Source organism: Andrena cerasifolii, chromosome 12 (assembly GCF_050908995.1).
Source record: "Andrena cerasifolii isolate SP2316 chromosome 12, iyAndCera1_principal, whole genome shotgun sequence".
In the NCBI taxonomy this organism is placed as follows: Eukaryota; Metazoa; Arthropoda; class Insecta; order Hymenoptera; family Andrenidae; genus Andrena; species Andrena cerasifolii.
In genome coordinates, this window is record NC_135129.1 from 5,107,368 (window position 1) to 5,128,612 (window position 21,245).

The 21,245-nt window shown below is 37.9% G+C and overlaps 4 protein-coding genes across 19 annotated transcripts; 3 read left to right on the forward strand and 1 right to left on the reverse strand.

Moving 5' to 3' along the window:
• The first annotated feature begins 42 nt into the window (after positions 1-42).
• On the forward strand, positions 43-8,482 carry LOC143375536 (luc7-like protein 3). Of its 8 annotated transcripts, none has more exons than XR_013086929.1 (9): positions 43-241; positions 375-628; positions 739-987; positions 1,253-1,459; positions 1,532-1,693; positions 1,767-1,948; positions 2,020-2,111; positions 2,645-3,330; positions 4,913-5,011. XR_013086929.1 is itself a non-coding variant. In XM_076824751.1 (8 exons), exons 1-7 carry the CDS (start codon positions 524-526, stop codon positions 2,716-2,718), a joined length of 1,071 nt encoding a protein of 356 aa, XP_076680866.1. In that variant the 5' UTR covers positions 276-523; the 3' UTR covers positions 2,719-2,731; positions 4,913-5,011. The 8 variants fall into 8 exon arrangements, 2 of the variants coding, with proteins under 2 accessions (XP_076680866.1, XP_076680865.1); XR_013086933.1 differs by lacking the exon at positions 43-241 and adding an exon at positions 8,263-8,388 and having other exon boundaries at positions 276-628; positions 2,645-2,731; positions 4,913-4,986; XR_013086932.1 differs by lacking the exon at positions 43-241 and having other exon boundaries at positions 276-628; positions 2,645-2,755; positions 2,869-3,330.
• LOC143375539 (mitochondrial glycine transporter) lies at positions 5,430-9,853 on the reverse strand. 8 transcript variants are annotated; one of them, XM_076824759.1, is made up of 8 exons: positions 9,401-9,853; positions 8,871-8,939; positions 6,882-7,000; positions 6,711-6,795; positions 6,461-6,640; positions 6,170-6,341; positions 5,830-6,089; positions 5,430-5,738 (listed from the first exon to the last, which is right to left on the reverse strand). In XM_076824759.1, exons 2-8 carry the CDS (start codon positions 8,922-8,924, stop codon positions 5,712-5,714), a joined length of 897 nt encoding a protein of 298 aa, XP_076680874.1. In that variant the 5' UTR covers positions 8,925-8,939; positions 9,401-9,853; the 3' UTR covers positions 5,430-5,711. The 8 variants fall into 8 exon arrangements, with proteins under 8 accessions (XP_076680874.1, XP_076680871.1, XP_076680873.1 ...); XM_076824756.1 differs by having other exon boundaries at positions 8,871-9,006; positions 9,401-9,418; XM_076824758.1 differs by lacking the exon at positions 9,401-9,853 and adding an exon at positions 9,205-9,346 and having other exon boundaries at positions 8,871-9,006.
• A 4,905-nt stretch (positions 9,854-14,758) lies between these two features.
• Rps9 (ribosomal protein S9) lies at positions 14,759-16,573 on the forward strand. The gene is made up of 4 exons (XM_076824765.1): positions 14,759-14,900; positions 15,203-15,441; positions 15,629-15,815; positions 16,353-16,573. The coding sequence occupies exons 2-4, from the start codon at positions 15,219-15,221 to the stop codon at positions 16,522-16,524; spliced, it is 582 nt and encodes a 193-aa protein (XP_076680880.1). The 5' UTR covers positions 14,759-14,900; positions 15,203-15,218; the 3' UTR covers positions 16,525-16,573.
• A 706-nt stretch (positions 16,574-17,279) lies between these two features.
• Positions 17,280-20,944, forward strand: Nbs (nibrin). 2 transcript variants are annotated; one of them, XM_076824038.1, is made up of 9 exons: positions 17,280-17,436; positions 17,512-17,645; positions 17,994-18,154; positions 18,231-18,390; positions 18,504-18,759; positions 18,824-18,961; positions 19,031-20,040; positions 20,127-20,237; positions 20,317-20,944. In XM_076824038.1, the coding sequence occupies exons 1-9, from the start codon at positions 17,412-17,414 to the stop codon at positions 20,395-20,397; spliced, it is 2,076 nt and encodes a 691-aa protein (XP_076680153.1). In that variant the 5' UTR covers positions 17,280-17,411; the 3' UTR covers positions 20,398-20,944. The 2 variants fall into 2 exon arrangements, with proteins under 2 accessions (XP_076680153.1, XP_076680154.1); XM_076824039.1 differs by having other exon boundaries at positions 20,136-20,237.
• The last annotated feature ends 301 nt before the right edge of the window (positions 20,945-21,245 follow it).

Sequence of the window (21,245 nt, forward strand, 5' to 3'; positions counted from 1 at the left end):
AAAAAAAATAAGTTGAAGGAGTTTGTATCACGTAGTATGTGCAGTTGCGATAACAGAGCGAGACTTGTCTTGTGTTCTCTTAACATTTATCGCTTCGAGGCATTGGCGCCTGAATCGCTCTAAACAAAAGAAAGCAATCGCCAGAAATATAAAAGAAGTCGGGATTTCTTTGGCATCCGTTGTTTATCGAGTTGAATGGGTACGAATTTGGGCTTTCTCTTGTTCACGTACACCGTCGATGGTAAGTACCGCCATATTGTTTGCTACACTACCGCCGTCCGTAGTAAAATACTCCGGGGGGGTTAGAACCCGAAGTGTCGTTACTTGGAGTCCGTTGGAGCCCCTTAATGTCCGCACGAATTTACCTCGCTTAGAAGCCAATCTGCGCCGCTCCGTCGCCCGTTGCCCGCTCTACGTGAAACGCGAACAGCGGACTCACTGTTCGTGGTGTCTGCCCGATAGCGGTCGGTGAATTCCCGTGTGCTCTTGATAACAGACACTCGGTCGCGAAAGATTTCGGAATATGGCTGCTGCCGCCGCCGCTGCTCTGCTGGACGAGCTAATGGGAAGGAACAGAAATGTCCTTCCCAACGAGAAGCCCAAAGAACTCAACTGGGAAGATCCGGAGGTGCGTGCCCGAAAATGTTCATTTCCCTGGCCGATGTAGTTGATAATGAACTTCATCGTCTCACGCGTTCAAACGTTGTATCTCACGTTTCGTTGTCCTCGCGATTTCAGTTCTGCAAATTGTATTTAGTGAAGTTCTGCCCTCACGATCTGTTCGTCAATACAAGAGCCGACCTGGGTGCATGCTCGCGCGTGCACGACGACGAGGCCAGAGAGTTGTTCGAGAAGGCGCCGTACTCTTATAGGAAGCAGCAGTACGAGGACGAATTCATTAGATTCTGTCAGAGCATGCTGAACGAGGTTGAGAGGAAGATAATAAAGGGAAAGCAGCGGTTGGCTCTTATCGGAAGAACAGAAGCGGTTAGAACAGTTTTATGTTATATACTGTAAAATGCTGGGTCCCGCTACCTTATCATTGATTTAGCTTATTCAGTGCCACGGGGGTCACTGATAACCCATGATATTTATCGGAAGCAAAACCTACGTTAGGCAAAATATTTATTAAGCTTCGCCTGTTCTTGTAATTGAATATTGTAATTTGAGCTCAAGTGGCGTTAAATCTGCTAGGCGATCTAATTGCATTTGTTACCGTCAAAAGGATTGATAAACGTTTATGTGTACTTAGCCCACTTTGACGCCAGCGCAAACTCAGAGGAACGAAGAACAGATCGCCCTTTTAACGGAGAAAATTAATAAACTAGTGGAAGAGGCCGAACAGAGCGGCATACAAGGGAACGTCGAGCAGGCTCAAGGTTTAATGAGATTATGCGATCAGTTAAAGGAAGAACGCGAAACGCTGCGAAAGTCTAATGATAATAGTCATTATAACCAAGTGAGTATCGAGACGCGTAACGCGTTAGATCGTGCTGGAGAGCAGGGAGACTGGAATACTGATTCGCTTCAGACTGCTGAATTGGCGGCTGCGCAAGAGAAGCAAATGGAGGTATGTGACGTGTGTGGCGCGTTTCTTATTGTCGGCGATGCTCAGCAACGAATCGATGATCATCTAATGGGTAAACAGCATGTTGGATATGCCAGATTAAAGAGCGCTCTTCAGGAAATCATGGTAACGTAACGTTTGTGAAAGTTTTCTAGGAATTTACTTTATGGCAGCGAGTGCTATAGAAATATTTCTACAGAGTAAACGTGAGAAGGCGAGGGACGAGAAGGAACAGAGGAGGGAGGAAGACAGGAAGCAAAGAGTACGGGAAGAACTTGATAGGCGAAGAAGAGATGGGGACAGAGACAGAGATCGAGAAAGAGATAAACGCCGCAGACGTAATGATGATGATAAAGGCAGACATGATTCGGGCGGTCACAGGTAGATTGCTTAAATCTCTGCGATATATTACCGAGCGTAACATTTAATAATTACATGTTAATTGTCTGCAGAAATTCTGGACACAGAAGTAGGAGCAGATCAAGAGATAAACATGATAGACATCGCGACGACGATAATCATCGACGTCATGCTCGGGATAAAGGTAAATATAGAATAACGCAGCGGAAGTGGGAAGTTATTAAAGGCTATGGTGAATGTCCCAATTTCTACTCATTTAAGATGTCACTCGTTATAACGAAGGTGTAAAAAATTTGTTCGTGATCAAAATTTGCAGAGTAATTGATTAATTCTTTAATAATAAATCAACCAATTCAAAAACTATGAAAGATATTCCAAAATGTTTAACCAGTGGCGGATTTAACAGGGCGGCTGTGAGCAGTTGCCGCCTAGGCCCCTGCAGGGCCCCATGATCAACAAAATTATGATTACGAATAGGTATCCAAACACTACATTTTTTTTGTACTACTACACTTGGCCCATTTTTAGTAAACTACCTCTTCATTTTCCTCGGAAAATGGGTCCCCGCCCAGAAGGACCCCTAGGGCCTCGTCTTCAAAAAAAAATTATGATTTTAACTAAACACAGTAACGCTTATAATAATAAGAGAAATAGGAAATGAGTAGAAATCGGTACATGAGTAGAAATGGGAACTTTTACGTTACGTTACATTTGCAGGAAATCGTGACCATCGAAGCTCGAGCCATCAGAACCGACGTCGCCATCGATCTAGAAGTCGAAGTCACAAGTAACTACTCTTGATTGGTTAGTGAGTGAAAAGTATGCCAGGTATGCACTAAACAATATACCATATTCGTCTCAATTACTGTACAGGTTCTTTACCAGGTGAGTTTCATTAGATGCACATAATATATACATGATAATTATCTGTAATTTTGAAGAATGGCATAGTCACAGCAAGCCAGTCTCTGGGCCTGCCTATTAATCGGAGAAACACTCTTACTAAATTTCATATGGACCTGGTTGTACAGCGTTTAATTTTTAAAGTGACAAGCTTGCTCTATGTAACATAATACTGAACAAAAAAAAACCGGGTGCATCGAGGTAATGTCGAGCAAGGAGTAGTAAAAGTCGTTCCCATACGAAAGGTATTTTTATCATGTAGTATTATAGATATTCTCTACAGAGCAAGATAGGAGAAGGTATACCTATGCTTGCTTTGATCGGTATAATGTCTTCATAGGGTAAATCAATTATATAATTTCAACGACTGCATAGCTTTTTTGTCGAAAAGAAATTAGTGGTATAGTGGAGGAAACAGTGCCTACTTCCGTAGACCTGCCACAACAGTGCCCTGTGTGACTGTGACTATACAATCCTAGCTTCTACTACGCATTTCTGAGGTATTTATATCGGAATGATAATACCAAACATGTCCTTTTATTAGGAACGTTAGACATTTTGAGAACGGTGATGTTTATTTTCGAGCGACACTCGAGTGCTTAAAGTTACGATAACAAAACTCCTGCTCTTACACTCCTTATTCCCTGATTGCAAATTATTGGAGCATATTCAGTTTAACAAACGGTGTTTCTACCGGTTAGTCAGGGAAGACGTCTGATGTAGGTCCTGAAGGAATAACTTTAGTAATTAGAGATATATAACGAATCCACCCGTATAGTCCAGAGACGTAAACCAGTATTCATTTAACAACCGTCAGGCTACATTTAATGAACCGTCGAGTAAATTGGGATTATAAGTTGGCATATAGTCGCATCAATAAATGAACTCTCCCGAACTTTATTCATAAAAGTTCAGAGAAGTATGTATCGTCTGCGCAGAATACTCTTCTCCCCTTTGCTTGCATTTTATCTCCGTTACTTTTAGTTTTCAACGACAGGACATGGGCGAAGCTCAGTCAAATTTTCTAATTAGAGAGTCGTAATTCTTAGCACCGTGGTACATCGAGTTGAAGGTTGATGTCAGGTCACATGGAATCACGTATTATGGTGCTCCTAGGAGATCCCCTTTAATCATATCTTGTCTCATTCTTTTTACCGTGTCGTTCATTTCGGCTTCATAGAAGACTCATACTTTATGTGCGTACTACATTTGTGCGATTCGTGTTTGCTCGCGGTGAATGGTTCACACATAGACAGTAACCAACTTTCTTAACAAACTAGAATGAGGAGGTCCAAGTAAAGAAATAATAGTTTCATATAAAGGACCGTCTTATGTTGTTACGTTGGAACGAAAGAAACCTACTTTTGAAAAAGAATCAAAATGCTCGGCCTGAACTATTATATGTTTACATTTTATTCTTATTTCATCGTCTTAGGGGCCGTCCTTAAATTACGTAAGGGTAATTTTAGCGAATTCTTACCCCCTCCCTCCCACAGTACAAGAATTAGTAAGATTTGATATACCAACCCCCTCCTTACACAGTATTTTTTAGAATTAATTTGTTCAGTTATTAAAATTCTTTTAAAGGTTTATATAATTCATTGAACTCGGTTTCGGGAAATTTAAACTAAAACTACTTTTCCGGAAAATGTTCCGGAATGACGTAAGACGCTACCTGATTCCCCCCCGTGAAAGAAAACGTAAGAAATTCGCGACCTCCTTGCCCCCAAAAAAGCCTTACGTATTTTAAGAATGACAATTTCTATAATGACAACCAGCAACATCTTATTAAAATCAACGATTCGGCTATTTTTGTTTAAACTTTTCAAAGATTAAAAATAGAAAATGTCCTTTTGTTTCCAATGTTACAACCAAAGACCATCATTTCTATTTCATTATCTGACTTCGCACACATGTAGCCGACAAAAGTATGATTTCTTTGAATTATTTCGTATGTTAGGGCGAAGTTAACCAATAATATTACAAATATGTTATCTAGCTGTTTGGTAACGATCGAAATTAATATGACAAGAAAAGGATGACGAGATCATAATTTCTGAAAAGTGTGTTGTCTACTTTCAGGCTGAAGAAGACATACCATGGGGATGTAATCAATGCGACAGGCTCACTTGCACACTGCTTAATATAATATTAAGGTAAAGATTTTGCATAATCTAAAAACTCGAACAAATCATGATTTTTTATAAAACTGCGCTCGCGCTCATTTTCGCCGCGTCGCGCTCGTCTTTGAATTGCTTACATTAACTCAGATCTCTTGAAATTCGATTCGTAGTTATCGTTATTCAACGTTTATGTCCTGTCAGAATACATTTAAAGCAAATTTATTAGCAATTTCTTCATATTTGATGCAAATGTTATTTTAGGCTGTCTATATATACATATAATATAAAAACAAAAGATACCAAGGTAAATTGTCTATAATTTACATTGTAATACTCGTAAGATTGTTAATTGAAGCTAATAAAACAGTACTGCAATGAAAGTATCAGGTTATTTTGAAGAGACGTACAAATATTTCTAAAATAATCAGAACCCAACGATCGTGAACAAATCGATGAAATTGTATAACGCTGTACAATATTAAACGAGCTGTATAATTTATTAAATAAGTATATACATTAATAATACATTATCAAGCGATAGGACACTATCTGAATACTGTACATATAGTAGTAATATTTGCTATAATACAATTGTCTGCTATAAGCAAATCCGTCTTTGTACAAACTAAAAATACTGTACATCAAGTGTAAATATTTGGTTGAGTGACTTTTCATTCCATTGTGCGTGAATTGTTTCGTTGCATTCGATATCATTAACGGACACCAGACAATTAGCATATCATTACACAGCAGCAATTTTATTTAAGCCCCATACTTTTTGTAACCTGAAAATAATATATTATTTAATTAGTGTGATCTGTTTTAAAAAGTTTATCTTAACAATAAAAGCTTAAAGGATTCAGAAAATTATGCTACCTCTTCGTATATGGTCCAAGCCATGGCGGTCACTAACGTCCTTCTCAACATTCGCGGGACAATGCCTTTAAAATATCCCAGCACACCGTACTTCATATGGATTCTAACAATCGCGCTGCGAACCTGCCGGAATTCATTCGGATATAACTGCATCTTCGTTTTAATTACGTCAGCAGGATGCGTCACGATAGAAGCAAATATCCCTGCCAAAATTCCGCAGCTAAAATGAATCGGAGCTGACGATTTGGCGGAGAGCAAATCTGAAAGCGAATACTGCTTGTTATAAAGTATCCGCCGCACGGACAGATTTACATATCTTCCATTTTTATAGAAACCCCACCTGTTTCCACGATGGCACTTTTCAATCGAGTATAAAACATGAGATAAAGACCACTGAACGGTGCATCTCTTAATAATGTCGGCACTAATCCACGCGAGAGACCTCTTACTCCTTCTTGCTTGTAAATTATTTTCAATGCTTCTCTTATGTTGTTGTACTTATAAACGTCGCTCTGGAAAGCGAAGATAAGTAATAAATTGTATGCTCCCATGCAGTTCGTGTTGAACGGAAATGCTATACACTTTCATTTCATATAAGGAATATAAATGTACCAATAATAATCATACATACTTCAAAACGTGTTTTTACTACTGTTATTGGAATTAAGAGAGCTCCGGACATAGATCTTGCTGTAACGCCTAATAACACGGCTTCCGTAGGTGTGAGTGGATCTTTTAAGTGCAGTGTGTGTTTTAACCAATGTAACGATGAGAAATATAATCCAACGCCAGGAATAACTCTGGTAATGGACTGGGAAGAATTTTATTTAATCAGTACTCCTTCTCGATATACTCGGATTCAATAATTACCGAGTTCTTACCGGAGTCATACCCCTCCAGAGTCCGAACACATTTTCTTTTTTAATTATGTGGATCACTGTTCCCACTGTACCACCTCTTGGCGAGCTAATCAAAGAAACATGTTACGATCAGATTGCTTCTACGCGAGACAGTCGTTATTTACGCGATCGAGAATATTATTTTTCCCTTACTCGAGATTAAGGTTTACTCTACTTTGAAGTCTTGTTTTAATAAGGTCCAACGGTTGAAATAAGATGGTTGAGAGAGTCCCAGACACTGATCCCGCAAGAAAAGACTTCAAAATAGGATACTAGAAATCATAGAAAATTTTTTTTGTTAATTGATGTTTCCCTCTGTCGATTATATGAATGCTCCTGTGTCATTTGAATAGATGTGTGTGTTAAAGGTTACCATGTAATGAAATGTGTAGATACTGATATATTAGAGGCTATCGTTGCAATAAATATATATCGTTGCATATTATCTGGCACGAGTTTGCTCACGTGAGTTATAAATTCTCTTTGAAAGGTCAACATGGTTGTTATCTGTAGACTGAAGTTCCATGGGTTATCACTAATTACGAGGATAATACTTTTTCTACATGCAGTACCCTAAATGTATATGCTACGCGTCAATTGCTCTTAGTACTATCTGTACACAATGAACTTATGATTCGTGGAAAAAAAATAATTACATTAAGGGGGAGGGGTCTTCTTAGTTTAACGCTCTGGGAATAAGGCAATTTTGGGGAATTTTTTAAACACAAAGCAATGAGTATTATATTTCCATACTTTGTACGTTTATTAATTGACATTCGAAGAATGTGCTCAAATTTTTTTTATGCAATAATAATTTTGTTTAAAAAAAAAAATTTATTGCTGGCAAACATGATTCTGCCTATTGTAGTCATCTGAAACAAAAAACGCAATTTTTTTCTTAATTTACATGAGTGTGGTTATCATATGAACTAGAATGAAGACATTAATTGCCTAAATTGGAGTTTTACAACTTAGAAAATTAACAAATTCTTTTCCGAAAAATGAGAATTTTCATTTAAAATTCATTTTTGTACTTTTCAATATTATTTATTTGTTCTAGTTCATACAACAACCTCACACATATAGATTATGGAAAATTTTGCGCTTTTCGTTTCAGATGACTACAACAGCCAGAATCATGTTCGCCAGCAACAAACTTATTTTCCAACCGTCATGCTACTACCACCGTAACTTTGAACAGCATTATTACTATTGCATAAAATAAATCGAGCGCATTCTTTGAGTGTCAATAAATGTACAAAGTATGAAATTATACCACTTAATACTTTTCTTTTAAAAAATTGCTTTATTTTCAGAGTGTCAAACTAGGAAGACCCCTTAAATACTTGTACAATTTATTCCAACATTATAACGTTATAGAACCTACTATAATTTAACTATAATTGAAAAACGATACTTTATTAATTTGATTGATGTCAGAACATAAAGATAATTCACTGAGAAATTGATTTTTATTTAATAACTAATTTGTGTGACAGTCCTAGAATAGATAATTTTTTATTTTCTTTTTCAGCTTAAACTTGTAAATTTGGGACATCAAACTTGCAAACTCATAATGCAAACGAATGCATGAGAAACTAATTGGTGGATACAGCTCCACGTATATCATCTCCATCCAGTACGCCTCTTATAACTAGAGGTATCTCTTTTATTCAACTATTAATATTACTTTGTATTTTATTTTATGTTTTTCCATGGCAAATAAGTTCTACTTAATACGACTAAACTTCCAATTGATCACTTTTCTATCGCCTGAACATTGATGAAAACATAAAATAGAATTAACTTTATCTAACAATATTTGCTTCGGATAGAATAAAAAATACTAAATCATTCATCAAGCATTTTTATTATTTAAATTATTAGAAATCTCCATTTAAGAAATTATGATATACAAGGAGCCTAGGTACGTCCCGAATTAAAATAGCTATGGTACTTACAGTTCCCAAAGCTTCCATGACGATAAAATGTACTGGAAACTTGAGAAATGAATATATTTGAAATTCCAATAAATCAAACTACTTCGCAGCGAAGCACGAGACTGAGGAAAAGTTTGGTCTTAATGTTTCCTTTAGTGTCACTAAGATTCTGAGTATCATGGAAAACGTGACGGCTACTTACATCTCCTCTTATCTTGGTTTCACCACTTTCGGGGTCAACAGAATAACCTTGCATATCAAGAATATGGAACTGAAACGTGAATTAAACGTGACTTAATGCCACACGTGACTTTTTCGATTACGTGCTCGATCTGAAGCTATGAAAAGTGGAAAAGTGTGAAGCATATTTTCTGTCTCTTACATTAGCTTCGATATATATAATATATATAAATGTATACAAATGTTTTCTAAATTGAAACACGCTTCTTCCTTATAAAATTTATTATACTATATCAAGCTTTTTAAAATAATGAGAAGAATAAAGTATAGAAACTTATTTGCAAGTAACCACATACGTATATATTTTACAATGATAATACTTGATTTACAGTAACAATATGCTTGTCATTCGCTTTTAACACAATTATTGGCTTCGATAGATGAATTAGGATTTTCGACCGAATGGTCAGGTCTGTGTTCTGATAGGTTAGGATTAGGAAAGTTCGGAACGAAAAGCTTATACTTCGTCACATTAAACAGATAGGTATTCACTTTTATTTGTCATGGTCACTGATAAGGCTTGTTGATTGTATCCAAGATTAATTCTTTCGGCATTTGTCTATCATGCGTAAGTACATAAATCGCGGGCATTCGATGACGCATTGTTTACTCCAAATCTGCAGCTTCATTTCCCAATTAAAAATCGACAGAAACAATTCGCTGATACACAGTTTGCAATATTTTTTTAAATTATTGCAAGATGCAATATTATTGGTATATGTTTCGCATTATCACAGCTGAATGACATTAAAAAATTCTGCAATATTAATACAGACACGATATTTGATTTCAATTATAATAAATTAGACTTGGAAATACAGTTAACTATTTAGCACTTATTATTTAAAATACACAGCTTACTCAATTCTACTTAATCAAGACTGATTGAGAAATGTCCAGTGATTTAGTAAAGTGGCGAGTAATTTTGTAATATACCGTTGTTTTGCTAAACTACTCGACTAAATTTTAATGTCCGCACACGGTAAATTACTCGCTATTTGGCTAAATTACTGGACGTGTCAATATTAATATATCGGTAGATATCTAAATTAACAGGCCCGACTCAAGCCTTTTCTGCACCCTAGGCAAACCGCAAACTTACCAAATTGCGCCCTTTATTTATAATACACTACTCGGCTTTACTACTCGGCTTCGCCCAAAATTTAGATTATGATTTTACAAAATTTTTTTTTTGAAAATAGTCACATTCGTCTGGATTAGCTAGGTATAATGAGCTGGGACACATTTCGTGACCCCAGAGTTTACCGTTCGAAAGTTTTGAGGCAACAGACAAACACACAAACTCTTTCTCTTTTATATATTAAGATTTATTTGAGGTTTTTGATGACCTTACCCTGAATTTTAATTCGCAACTTAAAACATTTATAGTAAGCTTGTAATGTTTCATTCAAAACTTTATTTTAAAAATACCATTTTGGCACTCCAGGCAGCTGCCTAATTTTGCCTATAAGGATAAGCCGGGCCTGTAAATTAATAATACCAAAAAACATAATATATTTATTTTCTTTTTATGTATTTGTGATGTTCCTGAAGTATGTGGGGTTTAAGGGGGTAGACACGTCACGTGACCTGGCCGATTCGGCAGGTCGGTATTACAGCATTTTTTTCTGCACAGAAATGGTAATACCGATAGATCGACGATTACCCGGTGAACGCGAGAGGAAGCTGTTTGCTATTTCTGTATTCTATTCTGAATAAGGAAAGAAATTCTCAGCTGTTCCGTTATACTTATAAAAATTTAAACGGAAAGTCGGCTGGTACTGTGAACGTAGAAAATTCATTGTACATTTTAATTACTTTAAATGTGCTTATGCTACAATATTCTACGTTAGCAGTAAGGAATTCTAAGTGAAAAGGGAAAATAGATGGGGGAATGTCCCCAGAAAATGAAATTTGTTAGGTTAGAAATTTTTTTATTAGCAAAGCACCGAAAAAGAACATGAAATACACTTATTACACGTCCTCTGCAGAAAGCAGTTATCAACAAATATTATATGTACAAAATTGTATTGAATGTTGAATTGGGCTAGTGAAAATGCGCAGACTGGATGCGCGTGATTATTATGTGGTCGGCTCCTCGAAGTGACAGAAAATATAACCTAAATATATGCTATATGACAACAAATGTTTAGTGGCTATTTCAGCTTCAAAGGCATCGCCTTAAAGTTGCAAATAAGAGGCGCAGACCTTTCAAGAGGCGTTCGAAAATTCTGCGTCTCTTCGTTAAACAGTCACTGTCTCGAAACATCTGCGCCACTTCTCGCTCTTTGATTTGCTCTCCGGAGACGTTACTTTGTGCCATCTCTTTCGGGGGCATGTTCTCCTATTACAAAGCCCAATTTTGTGCATTCTGAAAATTTTCACCAAATTTTGGCCAATATATCAGGAAAACACGAAGCGAAAAGAGGTATTCTGAATTTCAGCTTCGAAGGCATCCTCGATTGTCTCTCCGGAGACGTTACTTAGTGCCACCTCTTTCGACATCATGTTCTCCTGTTACAAAGCCCAATTTTGTGCATTCTGAAAATTTTTGCCAGATTTTGGCCCAGGTATCAGGAGAACATGAAGCGAAAAGAGGTATTCTGAATTTCAGCTTCGAAGGCATCCTCGATTCTCTCTCCGGAGACGTTACTTAGTGCCACCTCTTTCGACATCATGTTCTCCTGTTACAAAGCCCAGTTTTGTGCATTCTGAAAAATTTTGCCAGATTTTGGCCCAGGTATCAGGAGAACATGAAGCGAAAAGAGGTATTCTGAATTTCAGCTTCGAAGGCATCCTCGATTCTCTCTCCGGAGACGTTACTTAGTGCCACCTCTTTCGACATCATGTTCTCCTGTTACAAAGCCCAGTTTTGTGCATTCTGAAAATTGTTGCCAGATTTTGGCCCAGGTATCAGGAGAACATGAAGCGAAAAGAGGTATTCTGAATTTCAGCTTCGAAGGCATCTTCGATTCTCTCTCCGGAGATATTACTTAGTGCCACCTCTTTCGACATCATGTTCTCCTGTTACAAAGCCCAGTTTTGTGCATTCTGCAAATTTTTGCCAGATTTTGGCCCAGGTATCAGGAGAACATGAAGCGAAAAGAGGTATTCTGAATTTCAGCTTCGAAGGCATCTTCGATTCTCTCTCCGGAGACGTTACTTAGTGCCACCTCTTTCGACATCATGTTCTCCTGTTACAAAGCCCAGTTTTGTGCATTCTGAAAAATTTTGCCAGATTTTGGCCCAGGTATCAGGAGAACATGAAGCGAAAAGAGGTATTCTGAATTTCAGCTTCGAAGGCATCCTCGATTCTCTCTCCGGAGACGTTACTTAGTGCCACCTCTTTCGACATCATGTTCTCCTGTTACAAAGCCCAGTTTTGTGCATTCTGAAAATTTTTGCCAGATTTTGGCCCAGGTATCAGGAGAACATGAAGCGAAAAGAGGTATTCTGAATTTCAGCTTCGAAGGCATCTTTGATTCTCTCTCCGGAGACGTTACTTAGTGCCACCTCTTTCGACATCATGTTCTCCTGTTACAAAGCCCAGTTTTGTGCATTCTGAAAATTTTTGCCAGAGTTTGGCCCAGGTATCAGGAGAACATGAAGCGAAAAGAGGTATTCTGAATTTCAGCTTCGAAGGCATCCTCGATTCTCTCTCCGGAGACGTTACTTAGTGCCACCTCTTTCGACATCATGTTCTCCTGTTACAAAGCCCAATTTTGTGCATTCTGAAAATTTTTGCCAGATTTTGGCCCAGGTAACAGGAGAACATGAAGCGAAAAGAGGTATTCTGAATTTCAGCTTCGAAGGCATCCTCGATTCTCTCTCCGAAGACGTTACTTAGTGCCACCTCTTTCGACATCATGTTCTCCTGTTACAAAGCCCAATTTTGTGCATTCTGAAAATTTTTGCCAGATTTTGGCCCAGGTATCAGGAGAACATGAAGCGAAAAGGGGTATTCTGAATTTCAGCTTCGAAGGCATGTTCGATTCTCTCTCCGAAGAAGTTACTTAGTGCCACCTCTTTCGACATCATGTTCTCCTGTTACAAAGCCCAGTTTTGTGCATTCTGAAAATTTTTGCCAGATTTTGGCCCAGGTATCAGGAGAACATGAAGCGAAAAGAGGTATTCTGAATTTCAGCTTCGAAGGCATCCTCGATTCTCTCTCCGGAGACGTTACTTAGTGCCACCTCTTTCGACATCATGTTCTCCTGTTACAAAGACCAGTTTTGTGCATTCTGAAAATTTTTGCCAGATTTTGGCCCAGGTATCAGGAGAACATGAAGCGAAAAGGGGTATTCTGAATTTCAGCTTCGAAGGCATGTTCGATTCTCTCTCCGAAGAAGTTACTTAGTGCCACCTCTTTCGACATCCTGTTCTCCTGTTACAAAGCCCAGTTTTGTGCATTCTGAAAATTTTTGCCAGATTTTGGCCCAGGTATCAGGAGAACATGAAGCGAAAAGGGGTATTCTGAATTTCAGCTTCGGAGGCATGTTCGATTCTCTCTCCGAAGAAGTTACTTAGTGCCACCTCTTTCGACATCATGTTCTCCTGTTACAAAGCCCAGTTTTGTGCATTCTGAAAATTTTTGCCAGATTTTGGCCCAGGTATCAGGAGAACATGAAGCGAAAAGAGGTATTCTGAATTTCAGCTTCGAAGGCATCCTCGATTCTCTCTCCGGAGACGTTACTTAGTGCCACCTCTTTCGACATCATGTTCTCCTGTTACAAAGACCAGTTTTGTGCATTCTGAAAATTTTTGCCAGATTTTGGCCCAGGTATCAGGAGAACATGAAGCGAAAAGGGGTATTCTGAATTTCAGCTTCGAAGGCATGTTCGATTCTCTCTCCGAAGAAGTTACTTAGTGCCACCTCTTTCGACATCATGTTCTCCTGTTACAAAGCCCAGTTTTGTGCATTCTGAAAATTTTTGCCAGATTTTGGCCCAGGTATCAGGAGAACATGAAGCGAAAAGGGGTATTCTGAATTTCAGCTTCGGAGGCATGTTCGATTCTCTCTCCGAAGAAGTTACTTAGTGCCACCTCTTTCGACATCATGTTCTCCTGTTACAAAGCCCAATTTTGTGCATTCTGAAAATTTTCGCCAGATTTTGGCCCAGGTATCAGGAGAACATGAAGTGGAAAGAGGTATACTAAATTTCAGCTTCGAAGGCATCGCCTTAAAGTTGCAAATAAGATTCAATGCGGAGCGCTCTGCTCACCGTTTGAGTTACAAAACTCTTTTAGTGACCTAAAAATGCTTGGATTCTGCGGGTATATTTTGTCGACTTTTGCTTTACTTTGGACACTGATATTATTACATATCAACACAATCTCGTTGAACCATGAGCAGAGCGCTCCGCATTGAACCTTCCTCTTTCGAATGAGACCTCGCCCAGCCCCAAATCTGCTCATATAAGGACGAAAAACGAAAAACCCCGAACCCATGTTTCGGGCCAGATTGTGTCGGTATACAGCGCGCTGCATTACCCGTGTCTACCCCCTTAATATCCATCATATTTTTAAAATTTATTAAGGTAACTTAATAAAATTGCCTCTTTAAAAATTATTCCAATATTATTATTCATAAAGTTGTTAATTAAAACTTATATCTCCTATTATATTATACGTCTATAACTGGACTCTTCAATATTTCAAATTGCTGCACTATTCTTTCACATAAATATCTTCGAAATTTCATTACAGACTGTCTTTAATTAACGCACATTCAGTTTCGAAGTAATCAACATTATATAAAGCATGAAATAATTATAATCTTGTAGTAGTATCTTTGGATTATCAGTTCAACGGAAAGTGCATTGGACCTGCTTGCCTTCTTTTAAACCACGCGCCTGTTTAAATATACGGAACTTCCGGTGGGAGCGCTGCAGTCGCCACTTCATATCCGCACGCATCGTGCTGCGGTAGCGGTGGATTCGGCCATTTCTTTTTCTATCGCGACGTGGTGTGGTCGTTATACTTCTGTGACTGAGTGAGTACAATATTCGTTTAGTGTTACGTTTATTTCAATTAGTATATAAAATACTAATATAACTGCTTGGAGATTGATTGAATTACAACAATATTTTCCTTCGGAACTATTATATTACTAATACTCTTGAAACATCTGATGCATTAATTCCTACCACGTGTTCTAATTATTACTTTGCATAAAGATGCGATATTCCGATCGCAAGTTAATATAAATTTTCTGTATAATTATTTGTTACGAGGGAAGGTCATTTTAACGAAAATTTAGGAACTTACCGTTAACTTTCCGTTAATCTCTGCCAGGTAACGACTATACAAAATGGTAAACGGAAGGATTCCGTCGGTCTTCTCGAAGACCTATGTCACACCCAGAAGGCCTTACGAAAAGGCTCGTTTAGATCAGGAATTACGAATTATCGGTGAATACGGTCTTCGTAACAAGCGCGAAGTATGGAGGGTCAAGTACACCTTGGCAAATATCCGAAAAGCGGCTCGCGAGCTCCTTACTCTGGAAGAAAAGGACCCTAAGCGTCTGTTCGAAGGTATTATTTAAATTCACCTCTATTCTACAATATTCGGTCCAAAAAGATCATGATGAGTTAACATATAATTACTGACACCTCTTGTCTGATAGCTGTGAAGAAGAATTGTTTTGACTGATGAAATTCTGGACGAATACTACTTATGTCCCACGTTTGCGTCTCTTTCAATAATATATGTATTTATCAGGAAACGCACTTCTGCGTCGTTTGGTAAGAATCGGTGTGTTGGATGAGAGCAGAATGAAGCTCGATTACGTTCTCGGTCTGAAGATCGAAGATTTCTTGGAGAGACGCCTTCAAACCCAAGTGTTCAAATTGGGACTTGCCAAGTCCATTCATCACGCCCGTGTGCTAATCCGCCAACGCCACATTCGGTAGGTTCTCCTGAGTGTACATGGATCTATACGCCTTAGACAATGGGCAAGAAATATCTGAACAAACTCAGGTTGTTTCTAATCTTTAAGGCAATACTAAAATCCTGGATAATCACCAGATAAGGATTATTATTACTGTTCTGGTTTCATGACCAGGAGACACATTCAATTTTGTTGTAACACGCTCATCTGATCTTTCATCATTCGCCCCTTGTGAAATTTGAAAATAATAGTCGTTTGACTACTGCAGGTATCCAAACGGATGAGCAGTCATGGCGCTTGAAAGTCTACAGTGCTATAGAATCGATTAAATTAAATGTTGAGAGCTGTTTTCTTTCAGGCAGGCCACTTAAGTGTCGGGACACTGACACTTAACGTCTGTTATACTAGTGGATCAATGCATATTAATGATAATTGGTATATTTTTTTGGACATTAAATAACTTCATTCTTAATACATTGTTGTGTATTAAGGTTTGAACGCTACGTAGTAGTTGGGAAAGAGAGAGGGAGGCTTATGAGGTGCGTGTTGTTTCAGAGTGCGCAAGCAAGTGGTGAACATTCCATCCTTCATCGTGCGCTTAGATTCACAGAAACACATAGACTTCTCGTTGAAGTCTCCGTTCGGTGGTGGCAGACCCGGCCGTGTAAAGAGGAAGAACCTGCGTAAGGGAAGTGGTGGAGCTGCCCCAGAGGAAGAAGAAGATTAAACCAATGTTGATGTAATACTTTAATAAAAGTATGCCTTGAATATTAAAACTTTTGTGGTTACCATGTTTCCCGACTACATTTTAATAAACATTTTTTATTTAATTTTTATGCAAAGTGAAATTGAACAGCTACGTATTGTACGTACTTACGTTAAAAAATTCGGTTGTTAACATAAATAATTAACATTTGTTTTCCAACGAGCGTGTACAAACTTTCAGTGATGATTAATAAAAATTACAATGACAACGAGTGTTTAATTACCCAGCCATGAATATTCCTAATTAAATAATTCATTACGAAAGAATAAGAAAAACTAACAATTTCATGAAGTTCCCTCCTTCCTTCGGTTTAAATCATTGAGCTCTAAACATACCTGGAGAGTGAACAGAGCAATGACGGCCGGTCCGAGAAAGAGGGAAGATAACAGATTGTACAAAGGAAGAAGGATAGGTTCACCACTTATCTTCTATTTCCCTCGGACCGCTGTCGCCTCTACTTCTTCCCACTGCTGTTCACTCTCCAGGTGTTTAAAGCTCAATGGTTTAAATTTTCATCCGAATGAAAAGCGATATTCACATCATGGCAAAGTAACTGGAATCACTAGGGAATACAACAACCTCACGCCTGTATCGCCACTGCGGTGATTCATTCTACTCATGATGTAAGGACATCAATGACTCTACTTAACTATGTTCAATTCAGTTCAAGTCGTTCAATTTGTGTTCGCATCATGTCATGGACACATTTCTATGTTCATATTGTTCATGGTTCGAATTCATGATTGTTTTGAACCTGAGTGTCTATGTACACAATTAAGAGAATACCGTAAAGTAACGAAACTCTCATATGATAATTATAACCGTGGAACATTGAGAAACGTTTCAGAATGTGGTATTTGCTCAATTCTGCAGGTACACCTTTCTTTTATTACAAGTCCATCCAACCAGCAACTGTATTATTACTCTATGCTTTATTTATAATGTCAGGGCAACGCATATACTTGAAACCGAATCAAGAATTAACATTCGGCAGAAAGAAGAGCGATGTACTCTTGCAAAATGATGAATCCATTAGTCGAATACACGCCTCCATTCACCTACAGCCCAAACAAGTGGCACAGGTACATGTAATACGCTATACGGCATTAAGGTCGCTACTCACTTATCACTGACACGGTCAGTTTCATGCGGCTTACCATTGGTAAGAAAATGAAACCCTCTATGCCGCTCTTCTTCTTACCACTGACATGACGGAACGGTACTAACACGGAACTGATATGTGTGCACAGACCTTTATGCTTGTCATTGGGTGCGTTCAGTGCAACCACCTGTTGGCCAACCGCTCACTTGCGCTCACTGATCAGTTCCCAACGATTGCAAACGGTTGGGGCCAACAGTTGGTTGCGCTGAGCGCTCCCATTACGCAACAAAATTTTATTTCTTTCATACAAATCTTTGCACACCCTTAGATCAACGAGCCCATATCGATATGCAGAGTGAAAGATATGGGTTCCAAGTATGGTACGTATATCATTGTGGGAGAAACAGAACGGATTGAGGTACAGAAGGAAGGGTACAATTTGAAGCATGGAGATGTAGTACGATTCGGTTTGCAGCATCACACTTTTAAGTAATTCTTTAGGCTGTCTTTCTTTTTTGCTAAATGCTTCTTATAAGGCTTCTTATCAATGTGATTCTTATTTCAGGGCAGTGTATGTATCAATAATAACAGTGGTATCTACATTAAACGATAAGGATAAAGGAAAACTACGAGATATCATGAACGAAATTGATGGCTTAATTTCTACTGAGTGGACACAAATTTGCACCTATTTGACGGTATCGAGGGCTTCGTTAACGGATAAGGTTTTTATTAACATAATTTGTATATCTATGTAAAAGCAGCGTACAGATATTTGAGCATTATTCAGTTGAAAATGTAAGACTTAATTTGTATTATCTGTTTGGATATAATGCAGGTCACTTGGGCCATGGCCTCCACTGTGCCGATAGTAACTCTAAGTTATTGGGAGCAAGTTAAACGCGCAGTACACAACGGTGAAGAACTTCCAGATGCAGATGAATTTACTCCACAAATTTCTGAATCGTTAGTTATCAAGGGAAAAGTTTCGCTTCGTCGGAATGAAAAGCGGAGAACATTGTTCCGAAACTTATTATTTGTACACTTCAGTACACGCCAGTATAAAATGTGCGGAAGGATTATTAGAATGGCAGGTAAATGGCAAATTAGGCAGCAGAGTATTCAGTTGTATTGTTTCTAATAAGAAACACATTTAAGGTGGAAAGTCGCTTTTATATTCCAAGAACCCTTTAACGCATAAAGAACTTTGCGCGTCAAATGTAATTGTGTTACAATGTTCCGATAGCGACACAATGCAGTCAACGCAACACGTTGCAGCTGAGTACGATTCGATATGTAAGTTATTATTACAGCCATGAATACTATGCATTTCATTTCACGACAATTGATTCATTGTGTTTACAGATAAAGCATTACAAGATTGCAAACGTCAAGTGATATCAGAAACCGACATACCCCTTGCAATCTTGCACTGTTCTATAGAAAAATATTGCAATCCAAAATTCAAGTTTGGGAACCTTTTAAAGAGATCCGAATTGAAACCTGATTCGTCCGAAGTTTTAGTTCTTGACACGCAAGATGTAACGGCCGACGTGAGAATATTGCCGAAAGTAGTTTCTGATGTTCCAATGAAATCTCCTGTCGACATAGAGAATGCTAAACGTAAAATACAAATTATCCCCGAATCGTATGACACTTGCAGTAGCAGTGACTTCTTAGACAATGACAGTATTAGTCAGTTTCGAGAGGGACTGATATCGAGTACACCGAAAAATAGTCTAGGAACAGTAGACTCACTTAACAAGGATATTTCAGTTGTAAAAGAAGCTGTACAGAATGTAAAAGAAGTATGTTCGAGAAAGACCGCCACTTACATTCCTGAAACAATTGATTCGCGTCTATCAGATGCATCACAAAAAGACACACAATGTTCTACACAGGAAGGTCCGAGTTCGAGAGAACAAAACATAAATACAGAAGTCTCTGAACAGCTTAAAGAGTCAATGATAGCCGAAAAGGGTACTCCGCTTAATGAAGTAGTAGATATAACTGTAGCAACGCATGACGAATTGAAAAGCATGTATTCAGACGGAAATAATTTGGATGCGAATCCTAATAAAATTTTCACGAAAGACAATCCCAGCAAATTACTGGATGTAGTTAATGTAAGGGACAGAAGTCCAGAAAAAGAGAGTAGAAGTTTGCCAGAAAAGGGTGATGTCCCTGCACCTCGAAAAACCCATAATTTGTTGAAACTAACATCGCTTGAAACGGAAGAAAGCAAAACAAGATCAAGAAAAAGGAGCAAAAATTCTAGCGCGTCTCAAAGTGACGAAGAATGTATGACATCTGCTAGGAAAAGAGTTTGTTCACAGAACTTGGGCGTGGAAGACACTATAACATCGTCACAAAACGTAAAATCACTTTCTCAAATGTTTAAAATGAAATATGCTTGTTGATGTTTAAAAGTATTGGTTCAATTTTGATTTCAATTTTCTAGGGAAAACAGGGGACTACAGTAACCACAGTAAACCACAGTAATTCTAATGATTTGACAGGATTTACTTCGTTTTTCCTTCGAAAAAAACTAGGTGGTAAAACGTTTAAAAAGGTATGGGATAAAGTAATTGACTTGAATAATTTTTTTATGCATTCTAACAAACTCTAACTCGTCGTTTCTGTAAATTTAGGTTTACAACATGATTCCCGAGAAAAGAATCTCACTGGAGGATATGTACGTCTGGAATGCACGTAACATACTGACTACCTAGAGAGCCGCTTGACAATAGCAATTAAATATTTTTTTACGAGCCTAAATTTCTCGCGAACATAAAATATATTTTAACTCACGCGTATGTTCTATAAATTTTTGTATCGTACCAGTCGTTCAGTGGCCGAATAGTTATTAGTCAGTAACTAACTTGTGGTATTGAATAATAATTTTCTATTTGTTTTACTTACACCATTATATGAAATAGTTTTCGTTAGAAAGTTTATGTATTTAATTGCAAGTTATTCCAACTTTCTGTGGTACGTAATACGGAGACTATTAACTGCTTTTTATTTTGCCAAATAGTCGAAGCAGTGATAGAACAAATCATCGTTATGATAATTGCAATTTAAATAACGATTCTTCAGATACATTAGTTTCCCGATAAAAATCGACTGTTGTCGCTACTGGCGATTTATCCTTGCACAACAGGAAGGGGAAGTGCTTCCAAATCATTCGTATATGTATATTTATTTCATTTTCTCCCCCTTCCTCTGTTTATATTTCATTTTAATACATTTGTAATTAAATAAAATGTGATAAAAAAAGCTTGTGTTTTCACTGAACTCTGCGGTTCGATATTTCCATAAGAACTACGCTTATATTATAATTTTTATCAGAATGTCACATTTAAATCAATCTACGCTAATATCTCTGCAACTATTTTTTTTTCACGCAAACATCCTAATACTTCTTTATGCTGAATCAATAATTCCATCTGTTAACGTCTTCAAAAGTACTATATATGATTCTATTTAAAAAGTCAAAATTGACCTTCGTATCTGCTCCGCGATACCAGGCGCAAAAAACTATCTACATCAGATTATGCGCTCCTTGAAGCCACTTAAT